The following is a 21,667-nucleotide window of genomic DNA, read 5'->3' on the forward strand; positions in this document are numbered from 1 at the left end:
GCGAGGTTTCCGGGGATTCTGGAAAGTTCCTTCTGTGGAGAGAGCAGGGCCTGACCACTCAAAGGCCACCTCTGGGTGATGGGCGTGCTCCTAGTGCCCAGCCACATGGGACCCCCTTCCCTTGAACGTAAGAGGGCAGTTTTCAGCCAGCTCTGGGTGGGGCTGAGGGGAAACCACTGGCTTTCGGACCTGATCCCTTCTAGGGAAGCAGGCCTCCTGCTCCTGCTCTAGCTAAAGCCCAGGCGGCAAGCTCCATTGAAAAGCACAGCCCCTCCTTCTCCCAGTCGGCGGGAGAGGGCTCAGTGGGCAACTTACATGGTCCCCAGAGATGCCCACAATCCCAGACCTGTGAATATGCTCCTTACAAGCAAAGTGACTTGGAAGATGGGAGTCCGTGAAGGGTTTTGCAATGGGAGATGATCCTGGGTCACCCAGGGGGCCCAAAGTCCTTAGAGCGACTTATGAGGGGGGCAGGGGGGACTGGAAAAGGAGGCCCAGGAAGGTGGAAGCAAGACACCAGGCCGCCGGCTTGGAGCACGCAACTGTCAAATGTGGCGGGGCCTCTAGGAGCTGAAAGGGGCTAGGATCGGACTCTGCCCCGGAGCCTCCGGAAGGGTCCAGGCCTGCCCACACCTTGATGTCAACCCAGAGAGACTGTCAGATTCCAGCCACCACAGCTGTGAGACAACGCATTGGTGTGGTTTTAGCCACATGTTCGTGGGCATTTCTCTGGCCACAGGATAAACCCAACTTTTCTGTTGCACAGTCTCCAGTGTCCACTTTTCCTCCGTGATGCTCCTGGCTGCCATGTGATTATTGGGTGGGAGAGGTGGGGAGGAGGCGGCGTCCCCAGCAGGTTGCAGCTGGCTGCCCCTCGCCCTGCTTCGGGGACTTTGAGCCCCTCCTGTCTCTGTGGACTCCTCCTGAGCCCCTGCCCCATGCCCACCAGCCAGGGGAGGAGGCCCCACTCCAGGTGGTCCATACCCTTCTCGGGAGCTTGGCAGAGGGGTTCCTTCTGCTCAGGCCCACCCTGCTCCAGGCTCTCCCCTGGCCTGAGTCCACCCCACCCTTGCCCCCAAGGGTCCACCTGGATCCTTACTCCTCTTACCCATGGAGTGTCCAGCACAGACTCCAGCCGTGTCAGACCCAGGCCGGGGTGGTCCTCCCTGCAGGGGACACTGGCACACAGATCCTGACCAGCAGGGTTTCTACTGGTCCCCATCTCACCTTCACCTAGACCAGCAGGGGGACAGACCTGGGCAGGAGCCCAAGTCCACTCAGGGCCTGTGCCTCCTGGGCCGGGCCTTGGAGGCCTGTCCCTGTGGGGAAGGTGGCCGCTGGGGTCGGGAAGGGAAATGAGTGTGCAGATGGTGTCCCTTCAGGTCTTGTGGCTCAGCTGCCCTGAACTTGGACTAGAGAACGTGTCTTTACCTTCTGGCTTCTACCAGACGGAGCACCACAGCCCGGGAGTGGAGTGGCCGAGGGGGCTCAGGGTGACGGAGAATAGACACGGATTTCCCGGCACAGACATTTTATTGATTATAGCCATTGGCCTTTGTCACATGGGAAGCAAGCAACCAGTCCTGCAGAGGAGGCTCCTGGGGCCCCAAGTGCACCCCCAGTGAGGGATTGGTGAGGGGATGGGGGCATGTTCAGAACTGCACCAGGCAGCCACGGTGACAACCAGTGCGAGAGGGGAGGTCCTGGCACCAGCAGAGGGGCTCTGGGGGCTCCAGGGAGAGGAGAACTGGGCTCAGGAGCAAGGACAGCAGCTGAGAGGCAGAGGACGGAGCTGGTCAGCAGCAGGACTTCTGGGCCGAGATGGGGACACAGCAGGCCGGGCGGGAGCACGCGGGGCTGCAGAGCAGGGACACGCAGGAGGCCGGGCGGCAGCAGCTGGGCTGGCAGGAGGAGGAGGGGGCACAGCAGGAGGAGATGGGCACGCAGCAGGCGGGCCTGCACACGGGGCGGCAGATGAGGGACACGCAGGAGGAGGGTCTGCAGCAGGGTGAGGAGGATGAGCAGGGGCCGGCCCCAGAGCAGACAGGCGCGCAGCACACAGGGGTGCAGCACACAGGCTTGCAGCAGACAGAGGTGCAGCACACAGGCTTGCAGCAGACAGGCTTGCAGCAGACAGAGGTGCAGCAGACAGGCTTGCAGGAGACAGAGGTGCAGCACACAGGCTTGCAGCAGGCAGGGGTGCAGCACACAGGCTTGCAGCAGGCAGGGGTGCAGCAGACAGGCTTGCAGCAGGCAGGGGTGCAGCACACAGGCTTGCAGCAGGCAAAGGTGCAGCACACAGGCTTGCAGCAGGCAGGGGTGCAGCAGACAGGCTTGCAGCAGGCAGGGGTGCAGCACACAGGCTTGCAGCAGGCAGGGGTGCAGCACACAGGCTTGCAGCAGGCAGGGGTGCAGCACACAGGCTTGCAGCAGGCAGGCTTGCAGCAGACAGAGGTGCAGCAGACAGGCTTGCAGCAGACAGGAGTGCAGCACACAGGCTTGCAGCTAACAGACACACAGCAGGCCTGCTGGCAGGGGGCAGAGATGCAGCAGGAGGGTTGGCAGCAGGAGGGCTGGCAGCAGCCGGGGACACAGCAGGTGGGCTGGCAGCAGCTGGGGACACAGCAGGAGGGCTGGCAGCAGCTGGGGGCACAGCAGGTGGGCTGGCAGCAGCTGGGGGCACAGCAGGTGGGCTGGCAGCAGCTGGGGGCACAGCAGGAGGGCTCACAGCAGCTCTCTGGACAGTCATCCACCTGCCAGGAGGAGCTGGTGCAAGAGTCACAGGTCCCAGGGAGGCAGGTGTGGCTGCCATAGCTCAGGTCGTCAGAGCAGACGGACAGGGTGGACGCGGCCATGGTGGGCAGTGGGGCTGGAGGTGCGCTGGGAGGAGGTGTGAGTGTGTGAAGGTGAGTGAGTGTGTGAGGTGCTGGAACTGTCCAGCTTTTATACCCCTCCCTGGGTATGTGTGTTGTCCCACAGGAGGCCCGTGCTTTCCCTTCCTTGTTGGTGTTTGCACTGTGAGCACCTTCATTATGGTCAGTCCTGGTGTCATGAGATGCCTTTGCTCAGCTCATAAACTTTTGACTGTCCTGGGCAAGGCTAGCTGTCCCTGGCCTGACTCTGACCCCTGCAGGGACGCCTGGAAGGAAGCCGCAGTTTCTCTGTTTCCACCTGGGGAGTCATGTGCCAGGCTCCTGGTGACATCTGGGGCCATGGTTTGATTGTATTTTGTTGAAGATTTTTAAACTTTGCTATAAAGAATATTGGATTGTAGTTTTGTTGTTGTTGTCTTTTCTGGCTTTGATACCAGGATAATGATGACCTACCTCGTAGAACGAGTTAGAAGGTGTTCCCTCATGCTGTGCTCTTTGGAAGGGTTTGAGAAGGATGGGTGTCAAGTCGTCTGTGAATGTTTCCTAGAATTCAGCACTGAAGCCATCTGGCTGTGGACTTTTCCTTTAGGGGAGGTTTTTGATTACTGACTCAGTCTCATTGTTTTATGTCTCTTCAGCTTGTCTGTTCTTGAGTCAGTTCACTCACGTTAGATCCAAAGATACAAATATATTGAAAGTGAAAGAATGGAAAAGGATATTTTAGTGCAAATAGTAACCAAAAGAAAGCTGGTGGCTATAAGAAAATCAGCAAAATAAACTTTGAGTCAAAAATTATTGTAAGAGGCAGATAAAGACTTCAACTGTTGATAAAAGGTCAATACAGTAAGAATATGTGACCATTATAAACACATATGTACCCAGCAACAGACCTCCAAAATACATAAAGGAAAAACTGACAGAACTGAAGAAAGAAATAGACAATTTCAGTTCTAAAGTAATACTGGAAGACTTCAATAAGTCTTTTTCACTAATTAAAAAAAATGAGATGGTAGAATGACTAGATTAAAGATCAATAATGAAACAGAGGACTTGAAGACCACTATAAAGCAACTAGACCCAACAGACATGTATAAATTGCTCAACTCAACAATAGCAGAATACACATTTTTCTCAAGTGCACATGGAATATTCTCCAGATTAGACCATATGTTGGGCCACAAAACAAATCTCAATATGTTTAAAAATATTGAGCCCAGCCGGGCATGGCTCAGTGGTTAAGCGTCGACCTAGAATCCAGGCGATCAGGGTTCGATTCCCGGTCAGGGCACATGCCTGGGTTGCGGGCTGCAGCCGATCAATGACTCTCATCATTGATGTTTCTGTCTCTCTCTTTCCCTCTCCTTTCCTCTTTCTGAAATCAATAAAGATATATTTAAAAATAAATAAATAAATAAATAAATAAATAAAAAATAAAAATATTGAAATCACACAAAGTATCTTATCTGACCACATGGAATGAAAATAGAATCAATTACAGAAGGAAAACTGAAAAATTCACAAACATGTGGAAATCAAACAACACAGACTCAAACAACAAATAGGTCAAAAAAGAAATCAAAAGAGAAGCTAGAAAGTAGTTTGAGATGAAAACATGATAAACCAATACTTAAGGGATACAGCAAAATGATACTCAGAGGGAAGTTTATAACTATTGACACAATTAAAAGAAGAAAGATTTCAAATCAATAACCTAACTTTACACCTTAACAAACTAGTAAAAGAAGAGCAAACTAAATCCAAAGCAGCAGAAGGAAGGAAATAAAGATTAGGACACAGATTTATGAAACAGAAACTAGAAACAATAGTGAGAATCAATGAAACCAAAAGTTTTTCTTGGAAAAACCCCCCCCAAAACCCCCAAATTGACAAATCTTTAACTAGACTGGCTAAGAAAAAAAAGAAAGGAGATTCAAATTACTAAAGTCAAAAGTAAAAATGGGGTATTATCACTGCCTTTACATAAATAAAAAGGAGTGTACGAGAGTACTGTGAACAAGTATTCGCCAAAAAATTTGATCTAGACTTAATGGAAAAATCCTTAAAACACACACTGCTGAAAGTGACACCTCTTTGGTGATCTTATTTCTTCATATGGCTCTAAGTTATTAATCAATGCCCTATTATTCAGCCTGAATTATTATTTCTTGTAGATCAGCTCTACTAGTAATCAACTCAACATTTATTTATCTGGATATGCATTAATTTCTCCTTCATTTTTAAGGACACTTTTGCTGGATATACACCTCTTTATTGACAATTTTTAATGCACTTTTTATATGTCATCCTACTGCCTTCTGGTCTCACAGTTTTTGTTGGGAAATTAGCTGTTAATCTTCTCTCGTTGCTTTTAAGGTTCTTTCTTTGTCTTTGTCTTCCAATAATTTGTTTATAATGCATCTCAGTGTGGATCTCGAGTTTATTCTAGTTGGAGTTCATTCAGCTTCTTGGATATGTAGACTCATATGCTTCGTCAAATTTGGGAAGTTTTGAACCATTATGTTTTCTTTTTAAAAAATCCTCACCCAAGGATATGTATTATTGATTTTAAGAGAGAGAAGAAGGGAGAAAGGGAGAGAGAGAGAGAGAGAGAGAGACGGAGAGAGAAACATCAATCAGTTGCCTCTTGTACATGCCCCGACTGAGGAATCAAACCTGCAACCTGGGTATTTGCCCTGACTGGGAGTCGAACCTACAACCTTTAGGTGCATGGAATGACACTCCAACCAACTGAGCCACCCAGCCAGGGCTTGACCATTATTTCTTAAAATATTTTTTCTGCTTCTTTCTCTCTCTCTCCTCTTTCTGGGACTCTAGTTTAGTATATGTTTTTTTGCTTGATGGTGTCCCACAGGTCCCTTAATTTCTGTTCAATTATCGTCCTTCTGTTTATTCTGTCTGCTCCTCAGACTGGAGTATTTCAGTTGACCTATCTTCACTTTCACTAATTCTTTCATCTGTCTGCTCAAATGTGCTATTGAGACCCTGTAGTAAAGTTTTCATTTCAGTTATTGTACTTTTCAACTCTGAATTTCCATTTGGTTCCTTTTTATATTTCTGTCTCTCTATTGATACATTGTATTTGGTGAGGCATAATACTCTTGATTTCTCTTAGCTCTTTGTCCAAGGTTTCCATGAACTCTTAGAGTATGAATAGAGTTGACTTGAAGGCTTTGTCTAGTAAGTTCAATTCCTGGACTTTGCATGCCTCATAATTTTTTTTTTAAAACTGGACATTTTGAATGAATATTATAATGTGATAATTGACATTGGATTCTCCTCCCTCCCTAGTTTGTTGTTGCTGGTTGTTGTGGCTTTTTGTTGTTGTTGTTGTTTGTTTACCAACTCTTTTAAACTATTTTTGCAATGACTATACTCTTTGTCATGTGTGGTCTCTGTTAGTAGTCAGAGAGTGATTTGACAGAGAGTTCCTTAAACACCTGGACCCAAAAAATGTTTTTCCCCTTCTTTGTAGCTGGGTTCTGTTTGTGTGTTGGAACATGATTTCCACCCTCAGCCAGGCAGTTTACAACTCTGCCTTCACCTTCACTTCCTGCTTGTTCAGAGCTTGAAGTGCAGCCAGAGGTGAGGACTTTGGGCCTTCTCAGGTCTTTTCTGAGCATATGCCCCTAGTAGGTACCTGTGGGTCTTCTGGACTCCCAGGAACTGGTAGAAGCTTTGAAAGTCTAATTCTTCAAAGCATCTCATTCCCCAGCTTGTCATTCTAGGCTTTTTGGGGTGTCTTCTGTGTGCCACAGCTGATATTCTTTCCTCAGGTGCCTTAACTTGTTTGTGTGTTTTGTTTGTTTATTTATTTTTATTTTTTGTTAATCCTCACTTGAGGATATTTTTTCCATTGATTTTAGATAGGGTGAAAAGAGGGGGAGAGAGAGAGAGAGAGAAACAAAACAAAACATCGATCAGTTGCCTCCTGTACGTGCCCCAACTGGGGATCGAACCCATAACCTTTTGGTGTATGATGGGACACTCCAACCAACCAAGCCACCTGGCCAGGGCAAACTGTGCTTTTATTAAGACCAGGACCTCTTGTGGGCAGTGTGATGATTTTCACATCACCAATGTCTGCATGCTTTGATCTACAGATCTGGTTCTAGGAGTCTGTTCTCAGTCTTGCTCAATCATTTGTGGGCCTGCATTTGTACACATCTGTATACACATATTCATCTGTGCCTCCCGCTCTGTGGTTTGGACTCCCTCTCACACGTTCTGGGCTTTCTACACCATTGCTGCCAGGATCTGCCCTTTTCCACCTCCTCTCCCTCAGCCCCGCCCAGCAGGTGGCACTCCAGAGGCTACACCCCTGTCTCTGCCCTCTGCATCCAGCAGCTGGCATGGTGCTGGGGCACAGGGTGTCTGTCTCAGTGTCTGTGACTATGTGCATGAGTTCAGGATGCCCATCTGCAAACTCCAGTAGAGTGTCCATGGCTTTTCTCTGTGTTTGTCTTCCCCAGTGTCCACCCCAGACCCTGTTCTTACTTCCCCTTCTGTCTCAAAATTACAAAATACTGTTCATAATCTGTTATTTCTGGAGTTTTCAGTTTTAGATACAAGCTAATTTTCCGCTGTGGAGGGAAGCACTTTCTCTTGTTTACTACCAGCCCCATGAAAAACTCCCTTCTTCCCAGACACAGAAGGCAGTGATACCCTAATGTTGGTTAAATCAGTGTTCAAATCTGTATTGTTTTAGCTGAGTATCACTCACAGCCAAGTCTGTGTAGTGGAACCAGGTTTAACTTCCACACTGATGCACATTTTGTTTTTGCTTGTTTTTCCTTTCTTAGGGTTCATAATTGCTGCTTTTGTTTATTTGTCTATTTTTCTGGCGGACTTATCATTGAATCATCCCCACGCTCCACACAAGAGGTTCAAACATATCAGGTGATCAGTCAGTTTCATTTACTTTTTGGAAGTCTCTCTCCTAGAGCCCTCTGCATCTGTGGGCTGTCCCCTCTGCTGGTGCACAGGTGTCATCTAGGCATCTCTGTTCACTGTTTTCTCTGATGTTCCCCCATCTCTCTCCAGTCATGGGTCTCTGATTTCCTGAATGTGGTGTGTTTTCCTCCCTGGGTTTTTGCCCTTATTTTGGTGGAGTACAGCCTCCAGAAGCTTTCTGAAAATGGGTGCATTGGAGATACATTTTTTAGCACAGCATAGTTAAAAATGCCTTCATTCTGCCTTTATAGCTGATGGATAGTTTAGCTCAGTATAGTCTTCTGGATTGGAAAAGTTTTTTCTTAGAATATTTGTTGAAGATGTGTAACATTTCCAGAAATCTAAATGTTCCTTGTGCTGTTTCTCAGTTAACCCACCTCCTCCCCGAAGGAGAAGTCACTATTCCACCTTCTCTCCCCCCTTGCTTAGTTCTGCTTGTTCTGTCTGCTCTTTTATTTATGGCCCATTTTGCTCAACAAAAGGCCTGTGATAAAAACATGTTGCTGCATGAATCAGAAGTTAATTTTTATTTATTTATTTATTTATTTATTTATTTATTTATTTATTTATTTATTTATTTATTTATTTGCTGTGAGGTAAATTATTGCATCAAACCCTCTACATGTTACTTATCTATTCTCTTTGTCAATGATGGAGATTTTGATTCAATATTTTGGCTAATATGAATAATGCTGCTACGAAAATTCTTGTACATTTTGTTTTTAATGAATATATTTAGCAATTTCAGGGTATAGTCATGAGTGAAATTTCTGGGCCATATGACATGCATGTGTTCAGTTTAACACTACCCAACAAGTTTCTAAAGAAATTTACAGTTCCATTAGTCAATTTTATGAATTCCAGTCAATGTATATCTTGTATAAAATGAGGCATTGTCAGTCTTTAAGACCTTACCCATTTTGTAAAGTGGGTAGGGGTACAGTATTATTGCATTAATTTGTATTCCCTGGTGTATGCTCCCTGAACATTTGAATATGTTTTCCTGTAGGTGCTTGTTCAAGCCATTTGCTTGTTTTAGTTAAATAGGGTTATTTGTATTTTTCTTGATTTATAGAAAATCATATATTCTGAATATGAGTTATGAGTTGTATATGTGAAGTGGTATGCTGGTATGTGTTTACTAACTGGCTGCCTGTGAAACAAAAGCAGAAAAGTCCTGATTCGTGGTGTTTGCCAAGTTCCATAATAGCTACTGATGTGATGTTACTGAACACCGAGCCGGGAAGAGAGGTCCACGGTCAATTCTCAGGAGCTGGGCAAGTCAGCCTCAGCCCACCACTGGGGGGGTGTGCGATCAAATCTCTATCCAGGACTGGGGTTGTGTTTGCTTGTGTATCTCTTGATCATATTCTTTTAAAAAGTGAATGTTATTTAGGTGTGATTTACATACTGTAAAATGTACCTGTCTACACTCTAGGCCCTGTTGGTTACTATCAGACTTGGACGTTTTTTCATTTTGATGTTGGGTGTTGGGTCCTCAGCACCTCCCTGTTCTGCTGACTCTCTAGAACTCCTAGGATTAGGTACGCAGAGCTAAATCAGCACAGGAAAAGGGCTCGTTGGGGGGGAGTTGGGGACATCAGGTGTAGCTTCCAGAGCCCATCCTGGTGGATTGTGCAGGAGGCACTTAACTGCTCAGCACACAGTGTGACAGCACCTGTGAGACGTCTGCCAGGGAGCTCATCAGAGACTCAGTACCCATGGTTTGTATTGAGGCTGGTCATATGGCACCTCTGCCCGGCACTTCCCAAAAGTCTAGGCTCCCAGAGGGACAGCAGGCGTCAGCACAGCCATCATGTCTGCACAGATGGTTTAGGCCAGTGAGGCATCCTCATCACACACGCTAGGAACCCCAGGCCTGCTGTGCTAACTCCTCCCTGAACAGGCCCTTCTGGAGCGGGGACACTGAAGACAGTCTGAGTCACCCCTGAGGGGCAGGCGCCACTGTCAGATTATTCAGACTTTGTGTCCAGAAAGTGTGTCCATCTCTTGCACATAGATGTGGCAAGAGTCAGGGGGCTTCAAGGACACCACTGAGGGGCAGGAACATGGTGGCCCGGGGGTATGACCTAGAACCACCTTACCTGGGGGATGTTGGTGTCAGGTAGGGGTCTTTGTTGTCAACAACAGAAATGAATGCTGGTTAAACGCATCAGGAAAAGAATTTATTGGAAGGGATGGACAGAGTACAGATGGGGGCGGGGCTGGGGAGGAGATGAAGAAACCAGGGTAGGGTGAGTGGAGGCCTGGGCCACACGGGCGGGGTGGCGAGGAGAAACCAGCTTTTCTCTTTTCACTCCACTCACGGCTCCGAGGCCTGGGGGAGTCCAGCTGGCTTCGCTGGGGTCACTGCCAACCTGGGTGGGTGGCAGGGCACATTGACATGGGGGAAGTCAGTACTTGGAGAAAGGAGTGAGTTGTTCCCAGAGGGAGAAATGCAATGGTGGCCAGGTGACCACAAATGCCCAGTGCAGGAACCCATGAAGGTCACTTGGCAGTTGTCTTGGCTCTTAGTGAAGAATCCTGGGGGTGCAGATGGCAGTGAGCTCTTGAGTGTTTGGGTCCCCTTAAGGAGATCACTCAGCAGCAGGACTTCTGGGCCGAGGCGGGGATGCAGCAGGCTGGGCGGCAGCAGCTGGGCTGGCAGGAGGGGGGGGCACAGCAGGAGGAGGCGGGCACGCAGCAGGCGGGCCTGCACACGGGGCGGCAGATGAGGGACACGCAGGAGGAGGGTCTGCAGCAGGATGGGGTGCAGGGGGTGGGCTGGCAGCACGAGGTGGCCCCAGAGCAGATGGGCACACAGCACACAGGCTTGCTGCAGACAGGGGTGCAACAGACAGGTGTGCAGCAGACAGGTGTGCAGCAGGAGGGTGTGCAGCAGGCAGGTGTGCAGCAGGAGGGTGTGCAGCAGGCAGGTGTGCAGCACACAGATGTACAACAGACAGGCCCGCAGCAGATGGGCACACAGCAGGCCTGCTGGCAGGGGGAGGAGGTGCAGCAGGAGAGGGTACAGGAGCTGGTGCAGGCTGGTTGGCAGGGGCTGGGTTCACAGGCCACCTGGCAGCAGGGGCTGGACACGCAGCTCACTGGGGCACAGGTGAGGGTCAGGCAGGAGGTGGGGGCACAGCAGCTGGGGGCACAGCAGCTGGACTGGCAGCAACTGGGGACACAGCAGGTGGGGACACAGCAGCTGGGGGCACAGCAGGAGGGCTCACAGCAGCTCTCTGGACAGTCGTCCACCTGCCAGGAGGAGTCTGTGCGGGAGTCGCAGGACCCGGGCAGGCAGGCGCGGCTGCCATAGCTCAGGTCGCTGGAGCAGACGGACAGGGTGGACGCGGCCATGGTGGGGCTGGAGGGGAGCTGGGAGGAGTGAGTGTGTGAGTGTGTGAGTGTGTGAGTGTGTGAGTGAGTGCATGAGGTTCCTGGGCTGTTGGCTTTTATACTCTCTCTGGCTTGTGTCCCCACAGGATGCTCACACACCTTCCTTGTTTGTGTTTGGGACTCGGAACTCTCATTAGTGCTGGATTTGTGTTTTTGTTCTGTGAGATGTTGCTCAGCGACGAGGCTCCTAGCATGTTCTGCTCTTGATGTGTCCTAAGCTGCCTGTGGTTCATTCATAATGTAGAGGCAGAAAGGCATGTGTGTCTCAAATAAGCATGTTTAGGGTCTGAGGTGGCCTCACGAGAGAACCATCTCTCCTAATCCAACTGCCCTTTCTTGACACCTGGGACACATCCTGTGAACCCCTGGAGACTCTGTTCATTGGGTACCCTGGCTTTCCAAGTGCCTGCTGGAGAAGCCCGAGGCCAAAGAGGCATAAGGCTGGAACATTTCTAACTGTGGCTCCCCAGCTCACCCTCCAGTGCAAGGACTGCCCTGGCGCAGGTGGCAAGCAGGTAAAGGTGGACGGCCTGGCAGCGGCTCCTCCAGGTCCCTGGGTGGACAGTGCACACCCCGTCCCCCCCGACTGCTCAGTGAGGCACAGACCCCACACCCGACCACAACCTTACCACGCCACCTGCATTTATCTGACTGAAAGCTGTGTGCGTGACCCAGAGGTCCCTGCCCACCTCCCTGCAGCAAGCACAGTCGCCGCAACAAGGTTTCTGCCCAGAAAACGAGGATTGCTGTGTTTCCTGTTTATTTTCTTGAATGTTAACAAAAAAATAAAATGCACAGTGGTGTTAACAGTAAATATGAGAAGGGTAGACAGAGTTAAATGGCTCTGAGGTCTGAGCATTGCCTGGGAAGGAGGGAGAGCACCAACGTGTACTTGAACGGCCAGAGTGCACACTGTCATCTCCAGGCCGCCGCTGAAAGGGGAGTAAACTCAGTGGGTAACTAGTCAAGAGTAGGAGTGGGAAATGGCCTGGCCAGTGTGGCTCAGTTGGGAGTTCGATTCCCAGTCAGGGCACATACCTGGGTTGCGGGTTGGATCCCTGGTCAGGGCATGTGCAGGAGGCAGCAGATCCATGTTTCTCTCCCACATGGGTGTCCCTCTGTCTCTGTCTGTCTCTGTCTCTGTCTCTGTCTCTGTCTCTGTCCCCCCCTCTCTCTCTCTCTCTCCCCCTCCCTTCCTCTCATCTCTAAACTCAATAAAAACATATCCTCAAGTGAGGATTTAAAAAAAGGGGAATTGAATAATAAAAATGCTTAATTAACCCCAAATAGTCAGGAAATAATAAAAAAGAACATTTGGGGGCAAATAGGAAACATATAGCCAGAGGGCAGATGTAGGAGGTGTGTGTGCGGCTTACGGCAGCGGAGTGAACCATGGGCGGGAGGACAGCACCGAACACCGGCTCTGGCGACCCGGGTGGCCTCCTCATACCAGGGAAAGTGGGTTTGAAAACAAGAAGCATTGTTTGAGATAAAGACTTTTCGTCACGAAAAGGGTCAGCCCACCAGGAGGCTCTAACAACTCCAGGTGTGCATGCACCTCGTAACATCGCCTAGAACACAGAAATGAAAATGTGACAGGACTGAAAGTAGGAACAGAGAAAGACCAAATCATAGTGGGGGACATTACTACTCCTCTCTCAATAACTGAAGGGAAAGGAGACGAAAATAACCTTTAGGTTTGGAGTAAAACAGTGGTATCTGCGCGTCTGTGGCCCCACGTGCGGTCAGGACCCGTGACATGCTTTAGGCACAAAGAACACGGCAGAGGGGACGGGTGCGTGGCAGGACTGCGACGCGGGCCTTGGGGGAGGAGCCTAGCGGGACAGGGCTGCGGCCCCTCCGCGGGCAGCCCACGCGCTCCCTGTGGGTCACGCGTGGGAAGCAGGCTCCCAGGAAGCGGTCGCTTTCCTCTGGAGAAGGGAGCCACACGATTTCCCCAGAGTACAGTCTTGTGGCCTCCCAAGCTCAAGGACACGTGGGAAGGGGACACATGGACAGCTGGCCTGGGAGAGGCTCTGTGGTGATAAGAAATCCTCCTGAGCTCTGGTGAAGAGGTCCAGGTCCTGTCCCGCCCATGTGGCCCTGGGAAGTCACCAAATCCCCCTGGCCTCTAGGTTCCTCCTACACAAGTTGGCGACAGTCCTGCGTCCCCACGGGACGGGGTGTTTGAACCACAGGGAAACGCTGCCTAGTGCCGGCTCCTGCAGTGAGCCAGGCGGGACGGCCGCCCTGCAGCTGACGGGACAGTGACCCAGCACACCCAGGGTGGCCTGCGGCAGGACCCGATCCACCCCTCCCACCTGAGGACCAGGCTGGGACCCGCCACCCTCTCCTAGTCCCCTGGGGACACCACAGGATGGGCTCCTGAGCAGGATGATCTGGGAGATTTACGAGCTGGACAACATCCCGGGCAAACATCCTTGATGCCCCTGGGAGGCGGAAATGGTGCCGCGGGGCCCGGGGCACAGAGCCAGGAGGGTATAAAAGCCAACAGCCCTGGGCACCGCACACTCACACTCACACACTCACTCACACCTCCTCCCAGCTCCCCTGCACCCCACCGCTCGCCATGGCCGCGTCCACCCTGTCCGTCTGCTCCAGCGACCTGAGCTATGGCAGCCGCGCCTGCCTGCCCGGGTCCTGCGACTCCCGCACAGACTCCTCCTGGCAGGTGGACGACTGTCCAGAGAGCTGCTGTGAGCCCTCCTGCTGCGCCCCCAGCTGCTGTGTCCCCAGCTGCTGCCAGCCCTCCTGCTGTGCCCCCAGCTGCTGCCAGCCCTCCTGCTGTGTCCCCACCTGCTGTGCCCCCAGCTGCTGCCAGCCCTCCTGCTGCATCTCCACACCCGCCTGCTGCAAGCCTGTCTGTTGCATACCCTCTTGCTGCACACCTGCCTGTTGCACACCCTCCTGCTGCACACCTGCCTCTTGCACACCCTCCTGCTGCACACCTGCCTCTTGCACACCCTCCTGCTGCACACCTGCCTCTTGCACACCCTCCTGCTGCACACCTGCCTGCTGCACACCCTCCTGCTGCACACCTGCCTGCTGCACACCCTCCTGCTGCACACCTGCCTGCTGCACACCCTCCTGCTGCACACCTGTCTGTTGCACACCCTCCTGCTGCACACCTGCCTGCTGCACACCTGCCTGCTGCACACCCTCCTGCTGCACACCTGTCTGTTGCACACCTGTCTGCTGCAAGCCTGTCTGCTGTGTGCCTGTCTGCTCTGGGGCCACCCCCTGTGCAGCCCCCTCGTGCTGCCAGCCCACCCCCTGCCCCTCACCCTGCTGCAGACCCTCCTCCTGCGTGTCCCTCATCTGCCGCCCCGTGTGCAGGCCCGCCTGCTGCGTGCCCGCCTCCTCCTGCTGTGCCCCCTCCTCCTCCTGCCAGCCCAGCTGCTGCCGCCCGGCCTCCTGCGTGTCCCTGCTCTGTCGCCCCACGTGCTCCCGCCCGGCCTGCTGTGTCCCTGCCTCTGCCCAGAAGTCCTGCTGCTGACCGAGCACATCCCCCAGGGCCAGCTGGGCTCAGGCCTCACCCTGTGACTGGTTCTCGCAGTCACCCCTCAGTCTGGCCCTGACCTGGATCAGATGGTTGCCCCTACCCAGGGCAGGGTCCCTCAGGTCTCCACTGTCCTCACCTGACCTCTGCTCTCAGGAACCCTGGACCTCACTGCTCCCCCGGGCTCTTGCCTCCCAGGAGGCTCCTCCACCTGCTTCTGGGTCACCTGTCCTTCCCTCCCAATTTCTCTGTCCAGTCACTTGACTCTCAGTCTGTCAGCACTTCCTCGGGCACCCCAATAAACTGACTCATCACCTGATGGCTTCCTTCATCTGATTTCATTGTGGTGATGGGGTGGGGGTGGGGGGACAGGGTTTTCACCAGACAGTGGTCTCCAGCCACGAGTATTTCTAGGAATGAGTGAGAAGTCCCAAAGGGCAGTGGCCTATCTGTTCTGGGTGAGGTGACTGGGTAGGACTCTTGCTCTCGCCAAGAAATGTCAGTGCCTGCTGGGCCTGAGCCCAGCTTCCCTGAGATGGGTCACCAGCAGACACAGCATGGTCCAGGGGTTCTCAAGCCCCCTGGGTTCTCAAGCCCCCTGGACCATTTCCACCCACTGTTGCATCCGGGCACACCTAGCCTTCAGAGTTCCTCCTTAGGAAGCTGGCCTGGGGCTCCACGCAGCACAGCCTGTGGCCCTGGGCCCCTCCATCACCCGCTTGCAGGCCCACACCGTTAGCAGAGACCTGATGGAGTGAGGGAGGGAGCTGCTCCCAGCTCACAGGAGTAAACGGTTAGAGATAGAAACAAAATATGAAGCAGCAGGTGGTAGGACCTACAGGGCCCCAAGTCTGCACGTGCCTCGAGGGCCCTCCTCTGGCTGCTCCAGGCTCCGTCTGGGAGTGTGAGAGACCCCAAGTTATGGTGCAGGGCCTCCCCTGTGATCTGAGCACCCGTCAGGCCTCAGCTGAGCACCTGGACAGCAGCCTACCCTGATATCAGGATGACATTGGTACCACTCAAGGGCACACATGAACAAGGGTGCAAGATCACCCACTAGGGCAGTGGCCAGAACTGTGGCAGGACATGGACCACTGCCCCCAACCCATGAAGGATCAGATAATGTTCAGCCCTCCTCGGGCCTACTTCGTGGGTGAAGCACCGCCTCCCTGCTCATGAGCCCCCCATTCTTCCTGCGGCCAGTGCCCGGGCCGGAACCCACAGCGGGAGCCCCTGCTGTCCCCTGTAGGTCTCAGCCTCCTTCTCTGAAGCACTAACCACCTCCCACCCCACACAAGCCCCACCTGCTGCACATTCCTCGCCCAAACTTCCCTCTTCTCCTGCTGACCAGTTTTTCACCCACTTCTGCTTAAAATTGGCTTTGCTGTAATACAAATGCACTCAGTTGTATAGTTTGATGAGTTTTTAAAAAGGCTGCCATCCTGTCACCTCCACCTATGTCAAGATGTAGAACATTTCACCCTGGCCGGTGTGGCTCAGTTGGTTGGGTGTCATCCCATGCACTGCAAGGTTGTGGGTTCAATTCCCAGTCAGGGCCCATGTCCAGGGTTCTGGCTCTATCCCCAGTAAGGAGCATGCAGGAGGCAGCTGATTGATGTTTCTCTCTCACATTGATGTTTCTCTCTCTTCCCTTCTCCCTCTAAAATCAATAAAAACATATTTTAAAAAAATATGTAGAACATTTCCTTCAGGCCAAAGTTTCCTTGCAACCCTTTCCAATTGCCAACCTCCGCCTGGAGCCCGGCCAACCCTGTGCCACTGTCTCACTAAGAACAGGTCACACGGAAAGAAATGTACAGTGTGTGCCCTCAGCATCTGGCTCCGCCTCCTTGTCTCTGTTGTTGTCTATATCAGCAGTTAATTCCTTTCTAATGCTTGAGTTGAGGTCTGTTGAATGGATGTACCACAGTTTATCCGTTTACCTGTTGAAGTATATGTGGGTTGTCTCCAGGTTTTAATGATTCTGAATTAAGCAACTATGAACACCTGTACTCAGTGTGTTTTCATTTCTCTTAATGCCTCGGGGCGGGGGGCATTGCTGGTCACATGGTGGGCATAGTATGTGTAGTGATATTTTTATTTCCCTGACGACTAACAATGGCTATAAGCTCCTGTGCTCGTTTGCCATTTGTATGTCTTCCTCAGTGCAGGGTCTGTTCCAAACCTCTGCCCATTTTTATAAAATCAGATTGTTTGTCCTTATGATTAAATTGTGAGTGTTCTTTATAGAGTCTGGATACCAGTCATGTGTCATAAGTTTAAACTGGAAATCTCTCTATCTGGGACTAGCCTTTTCATCTCCACAGTGCTCTTTTGAAGGGCTGACATCTTTAATTTTGATTAAATTCAATTGACCATTTTTTCTTCAGTGGTTCTATCTAAGAAATATTTACCTAAACACAAGGTGACACAGGTTTTGTCCTATGCTAACTTCTAAATATTTTATGGTTTTAAGTTTCATGCTTAGTTCTAGGATCCATTTCAAGTTAATTTTTGCATATACTGTGAATTGTTCCAGCATCATTTGTGAAGATTCCCCTTTCTCCATTGAATTACCCTTGCTGAAAATCTATTGACTGTATATGTGAAGATCTATTTCTGCACTTCCTTGTCTATCGTATTCTTCTATGTTTATTATTGCACTAATAATAAATGTTTATTATTGCACCAATAACACACTGTCTTGATCAATGTAGCTTTAAATTAAGTCCTGAAATCAAGCAATATAAGGCCTTCAATTCTGCTTTTCTCTTTTTCCAAATTGGTTGGCTAATCCAGATACTTTACATTTTCATATGGCTTTTAGAATATATTTTCGAATTAGCTCATTAGTTTCTACAGACAAGCATGTTGGGATTTTGATTGGAACTGCAGTAAACTTATACATTTGGAAAGAATTGATATTTTAATATTGAGTTTTTAAATTCATAAACATAATATGTCTCTCCAGTCATTTAGAATTGCTTTTTTCAACAATATTTTTTCATTTTCCAAACACAGACCATGTATATTTGTTGTTAACTTATCCTATTTTGCTTTTAATGTTTTAGTTAATGGTATGTTTTTTCATTTTCAACTATTTATCTGATAGCAATCAGATAGAAATACAATTGCCTTTTGTATATTGACCTTGTCTCCTGTAACCTTTCTAAATTCATTTGAATTTAATAGCTTTTCTTTGCAGTTTCCTTTCTTAGGATTTTCCGGGGTCAGTGCATTTGGGCTCGGAGTCTCCTTCATGGGAAAGATTTTAACTATGAATTCAATTTCTTCAATTGATAGAGGGCTACTCAGGTTTTCTATTTCATTTTGTATTAGTTTTTATAGTTCATGTCTTTCCAGTTATTTGCCTATTTCGCTTAGGTTGTTGAATGTATCAGCATAAAGCCGTTTGCTTTCATCGTTTTTAATTCTTTCATTCATGAAGTTAGTAATTTATTTCTTTTTTCTTTTTACTTGACTGATAAAGTTTAAAATGTATCAATTTTATTGATCTTTTAAAAAAAACAAATTTGATTTATTGATTTTCTCTCTTGTCTGTCTGTTTTCTATTCGGTAGATTTTTACGCTTCTTGATTATTTCCTTCCCTCTACTTATTTTGGGATCAACTTGGACTTTTTTCATAGCTTCTTAAAGTATAAACTTAATAACTGATCTTAGCCCTGCCTTCTTTTTAAATATACATTTTTAAGCTATACGTTTTCCCCAATACACTGTGTTAGCTGCATCCCACAAAGTTTATTTTCATTTTAATCAATATATTTCCTAATTTCCATTGTGCCTTCTTCTTTGACCCAGGGATTATTTTGAGATGTGTCGTTTAGTTTCATAATATTGGATAATTTTCCAGATGTCTTTCTGTTAATTATTTCTGATTCTGTTGTGGTTAAACAACATTCTCTGTATGATTTCAGTCCTACTGAATTTATTGAAACTTGTTTAATATGATTTATTTTGGTGAATGTTTTATGTGCTCTTGAAAAAATGTTAATTCTACTGTTTTGGGAATGGTATTTTGTATAAATGTCAATTAGTTCAGGTTGGTTTACAGTGTTTTTCAAGTTTTCTATATCAATTTCATCAAATTTCAAAAAAAAGTATTTGGCCATTATCTCTTAAAATGTCTTTGCCCTCACCCCCACCTTTATTTTTTTGAGGTACTCCAGTTATATTCATGTTAAACCTCTTAATGTTGTTTCCCAGATCACTGAGGCTCTGTAAAGATTTTATATTTTAATTTTTTTCTCATGGTCATCTGGTCTGGATAATTTCTATGGCCATGTCTTCAGAGTCACTGGTCTTTTCTTTGGTGGTGTCTAAATGACTTTTAAGCTCAATCTTCTAATTTTTTATTGTTTACATTATATTTTTCAGCTTCTGGAGTTTCGTTTCATTTTCTTTTGTACCTTTTATTTCTCTCCTCATTATGTTCATGTTTTTCCTTAAATTCCTGAACATATTTATAGCGATTGTTTTAACTACCTTGTCTGCTAATCCCATCAACTCTGTCCGTGGGTTTGCTTCTATACGCTGTTTTATCTCTTGGTCATGGGCATTTTTTTCTCTTCTTCATGTGTCCACTAATAATTTATTGAATGCTGGACCTTAATAAAATAAAACCAACCTGGGAAATGCTCCAGCTAAAGTCAAGCTCCACCTGAGCCATACCTACTTCCCCAAGGACTGGACCATGCAGCCAACATTCTCCAAGGAGGAGTGGATCCTCGAGACCCTAACAGTGGGTCCTGGACAGACATCAGAAACATCAGTCTAACTTTTAGGGGGCTCTGAACTCCATGAGAAACATCACCATCTCCCATTTTACCCAAGGCTCAGTGGTATCTGGTTTGCACAGACCCTGCGGTCAATGTGTCTGTAGAGAATTACAAAGTAAAAGCAAGAACAAGAACTGTTCAGTGACTAATAGTGCAGGAGGGTGAAGGACGAACCCAAGGTGGCCCCAAAAGGCCAAAGGGCTATGAAGCCTGTCTCATCTTCTGCCACCCAGTTGGGAAACCTGGGAGCCACAGGAAACCACACAGGGTCCTGCTAGATGGCAGAGTGTCATGTAGGAGTAGATGAGCAGTCAAGCTGAGAAATGACTATGACAACACATGGACATCAGCACAGTGCTCAGTTCAGGGATGTTTATTGGTCATTTTGCTCAAGTGCGTCCTGATGAGGCTCAGGGTTAGAGACTGATGGAGGCTGAAGTGGTCCCCATGAGGGTGGGAGATATGGAGGGGACACTGCCATGAGGACTTCCTAGCAGCCCTTCAAGACCCATAGCATTGAGCATAGTCGTTTAGATCTTTGCATTGTCCAGTGCAGCAGCTGGCTGGACCAGCAGTCACCAGGAAATGGTCCAAGTGCTGAGCATTTCAGGATGTGGCAGTCAGCTTCCAGGTGGGGGCAGCCTCCTGACATAGGTCAGGACAAGACTGAGGGGTAGCTGGGAGAACCAGTCACAAGGTGACACCTGTGCCCGGCTGGCCCTGGGGAGATGTGCTTGATCAGCAGCAGGACATCTGGACTCAGCAGGCTGGGCGGGAGCACACAGGGCGGCAGACCAGGGACACACAGGAGGCCGGGCGGTAGCAGCTGGGCCGGCAGGAGGAGATGGACACGCAGCAGGCGGGCCTGTACACGGGGCGGCAGATGAGGGACACACAGGAGGAGGGTCTGTAGCAGCTCGGGGGAGCTGGGCAGGGAGTGCCCCCAGAACAGATGGGCCTGCAGCACAGGGGCCTGCAGCAGACAGGTGTGCGACAGACAGGCTTACAGCACAGGGGCTTGCAGCTGACGGGCTCACAGCAGGCCTGTGGGCAGGGGGAGGAGGTGCAGCAGGAGGGGGTGCAGGAGCTGGTGCAGGCTGGTTGGCAGGGGCCGGGCCCACAGGCTGCCTGGCAGCAGGGGCTGGACACGCAGCTCACTGGGGTGCAGATGAGGGTCAGGCAGGAGGCGGGGGCACAGCAGCTGGGGGCACAGCAGGTGGACTGGCAGCAGCTGGGGACACAGCAGATAGACTGGCAGCAGCTGGGGGCACAGCAGGAGGGCTGGCAGCAGCTGGGGGCACAGCAGGTGGACTGGCAGCAGCTGGGGACACAGCAGATAGACTGGCAGCAGCTGGGGACACAGCAGATAGACTGGCAGCAGCTGGGGACACAGCAGCTGGGGGCGCAGCAGGAGGGCTGGCAGCAGCTGGGGACACAGCAGGTGGGCTGGCAGCAACTGGGGGCGCAGCAGGAGGGCTCACAGCAGCTCTCTGGACAGTCGTCCACCTGCCAGGAGGAGTCTGTGCGGGAGTCGCAGGACCCGGGCAGGCAGGCGCGGCTGCCATAGCTCAGGTCGCTGGAGCAGACGGACAGGGTGGACATGGCCATGGCGGGCGGTGGGGCTGGAGGAGGGTGTGAGCGTGTGAGCGTGTGAGTGAGTGTGTGAGATGCTGGGGCCTGTCCAGCTTTTATACCCTCCCTGGGCGGGCGTGTTGTTCCAGCAGCAGCTCACACGCCTTCCCTTCCTTGTTGCTGGAGAGAGTGAATCCTGGAAAATAAACAGCAGATGTTTTCATCCCAGGAGTCATTGCTCAGCTAACAAAACTCTTAAAATTGGCTTGGGGCTTGTTTACCCAGTTTTAGTCCTAGAACGATAGCTTGGGGTGGAGTATAGGTTGTCCTGTTGTGTTAGTGGGATCCCTGGGGGCCGAGGCAGAACCCAGGTGTGTGGGCTGCTGGCCCCTGGTCGGGGAGCCCCGTGCCGGTGTCCTGCTTGCGGGCCCAGGTCGTGCACCTTGTGGTGGAGGCTTATTTGGTTTCTAAATGAAGACGTGAGTCATCCTGTGTATCGATGGTGTCCCAGGGCTGTGTAACAAAGCACCAC

General features: G+C 50.1%; 4 protein-coding genes across 4 annotated transcripts in view; 2 read left to right on the forward strand and 2 right to left on the reverse strand.

The window, feature by feature from the left end:
• TSPEAR (thrombospondin type laminin G domain and EAR repeats) overlaps positions 1-21,667 on the forward strand; it is an 85,335-nt gene that overhangs the window by 25,958 nt on the left and 37,710 nt on the right. The gene's annotated exons all lie outside the window — the stretch shown is intronic.
• Positions 1,797-11,207, reverse strand: LOC308557600 (uncharacterized protein; the record flags this gene model as incomplete). The annotated part of the gene is made up of 2 exons (XM_081138188.1): positions 1,797-2,613; positions 10,459-11,207. 2 exons carry the CDS (start codon positions 11,205-11,207, stop codon positions 1,797-1,799), a joined length of 1,566 nt encoding a protein of 521 aa, XP_080994314.1.
• LOC308558121 (uncharacterized protein) lies at positions 13,837-14,763 on the forward strand (the record flags this gene model as incomplete). Its single annotated transcript, XM_081139321.1, has 2 exons — positions 13,837-14,068; positions 14,261-14,763. The coding sequence occupies 2 exons, from the start codon at positions 13,837-13,839 to the stop codon at positions 14,761-14,763; spliced, it is 735 nt and encodes a 244-aa protein (XP_080995447.1).
• LOC308558122 (uncharacterized protein) lies at positions 20,323-21,171 on the reverse strand (the record flags this gene model as incomplete). Its single annotated transcript, XM_081139322.1, has 2 exons — positions 20,323-20,757; positions 20,953-21,171. The coding sequence occupies 2 exons, from the start codon at positions 21,169-21,171 to the stop codon at positions 20,323-20,325; spliced, it is 654 nt and encodes a 217-aa protein (XP_080995448.1).

The sequence above is a fragment of the Miniopterus schreibersii genome (genome assembly GCF_964146895.1).
Source record: "Miniopterus schreibersii genome assembly, chromosome: 5".
Taxonomy (NCBI): domain Eukaryota; kingdom Metazoa; phylum Chordata; class Mammalia; order Chiroptera; family Miniopteridae; genus Miniopterus; species Miniopterus schreibersii.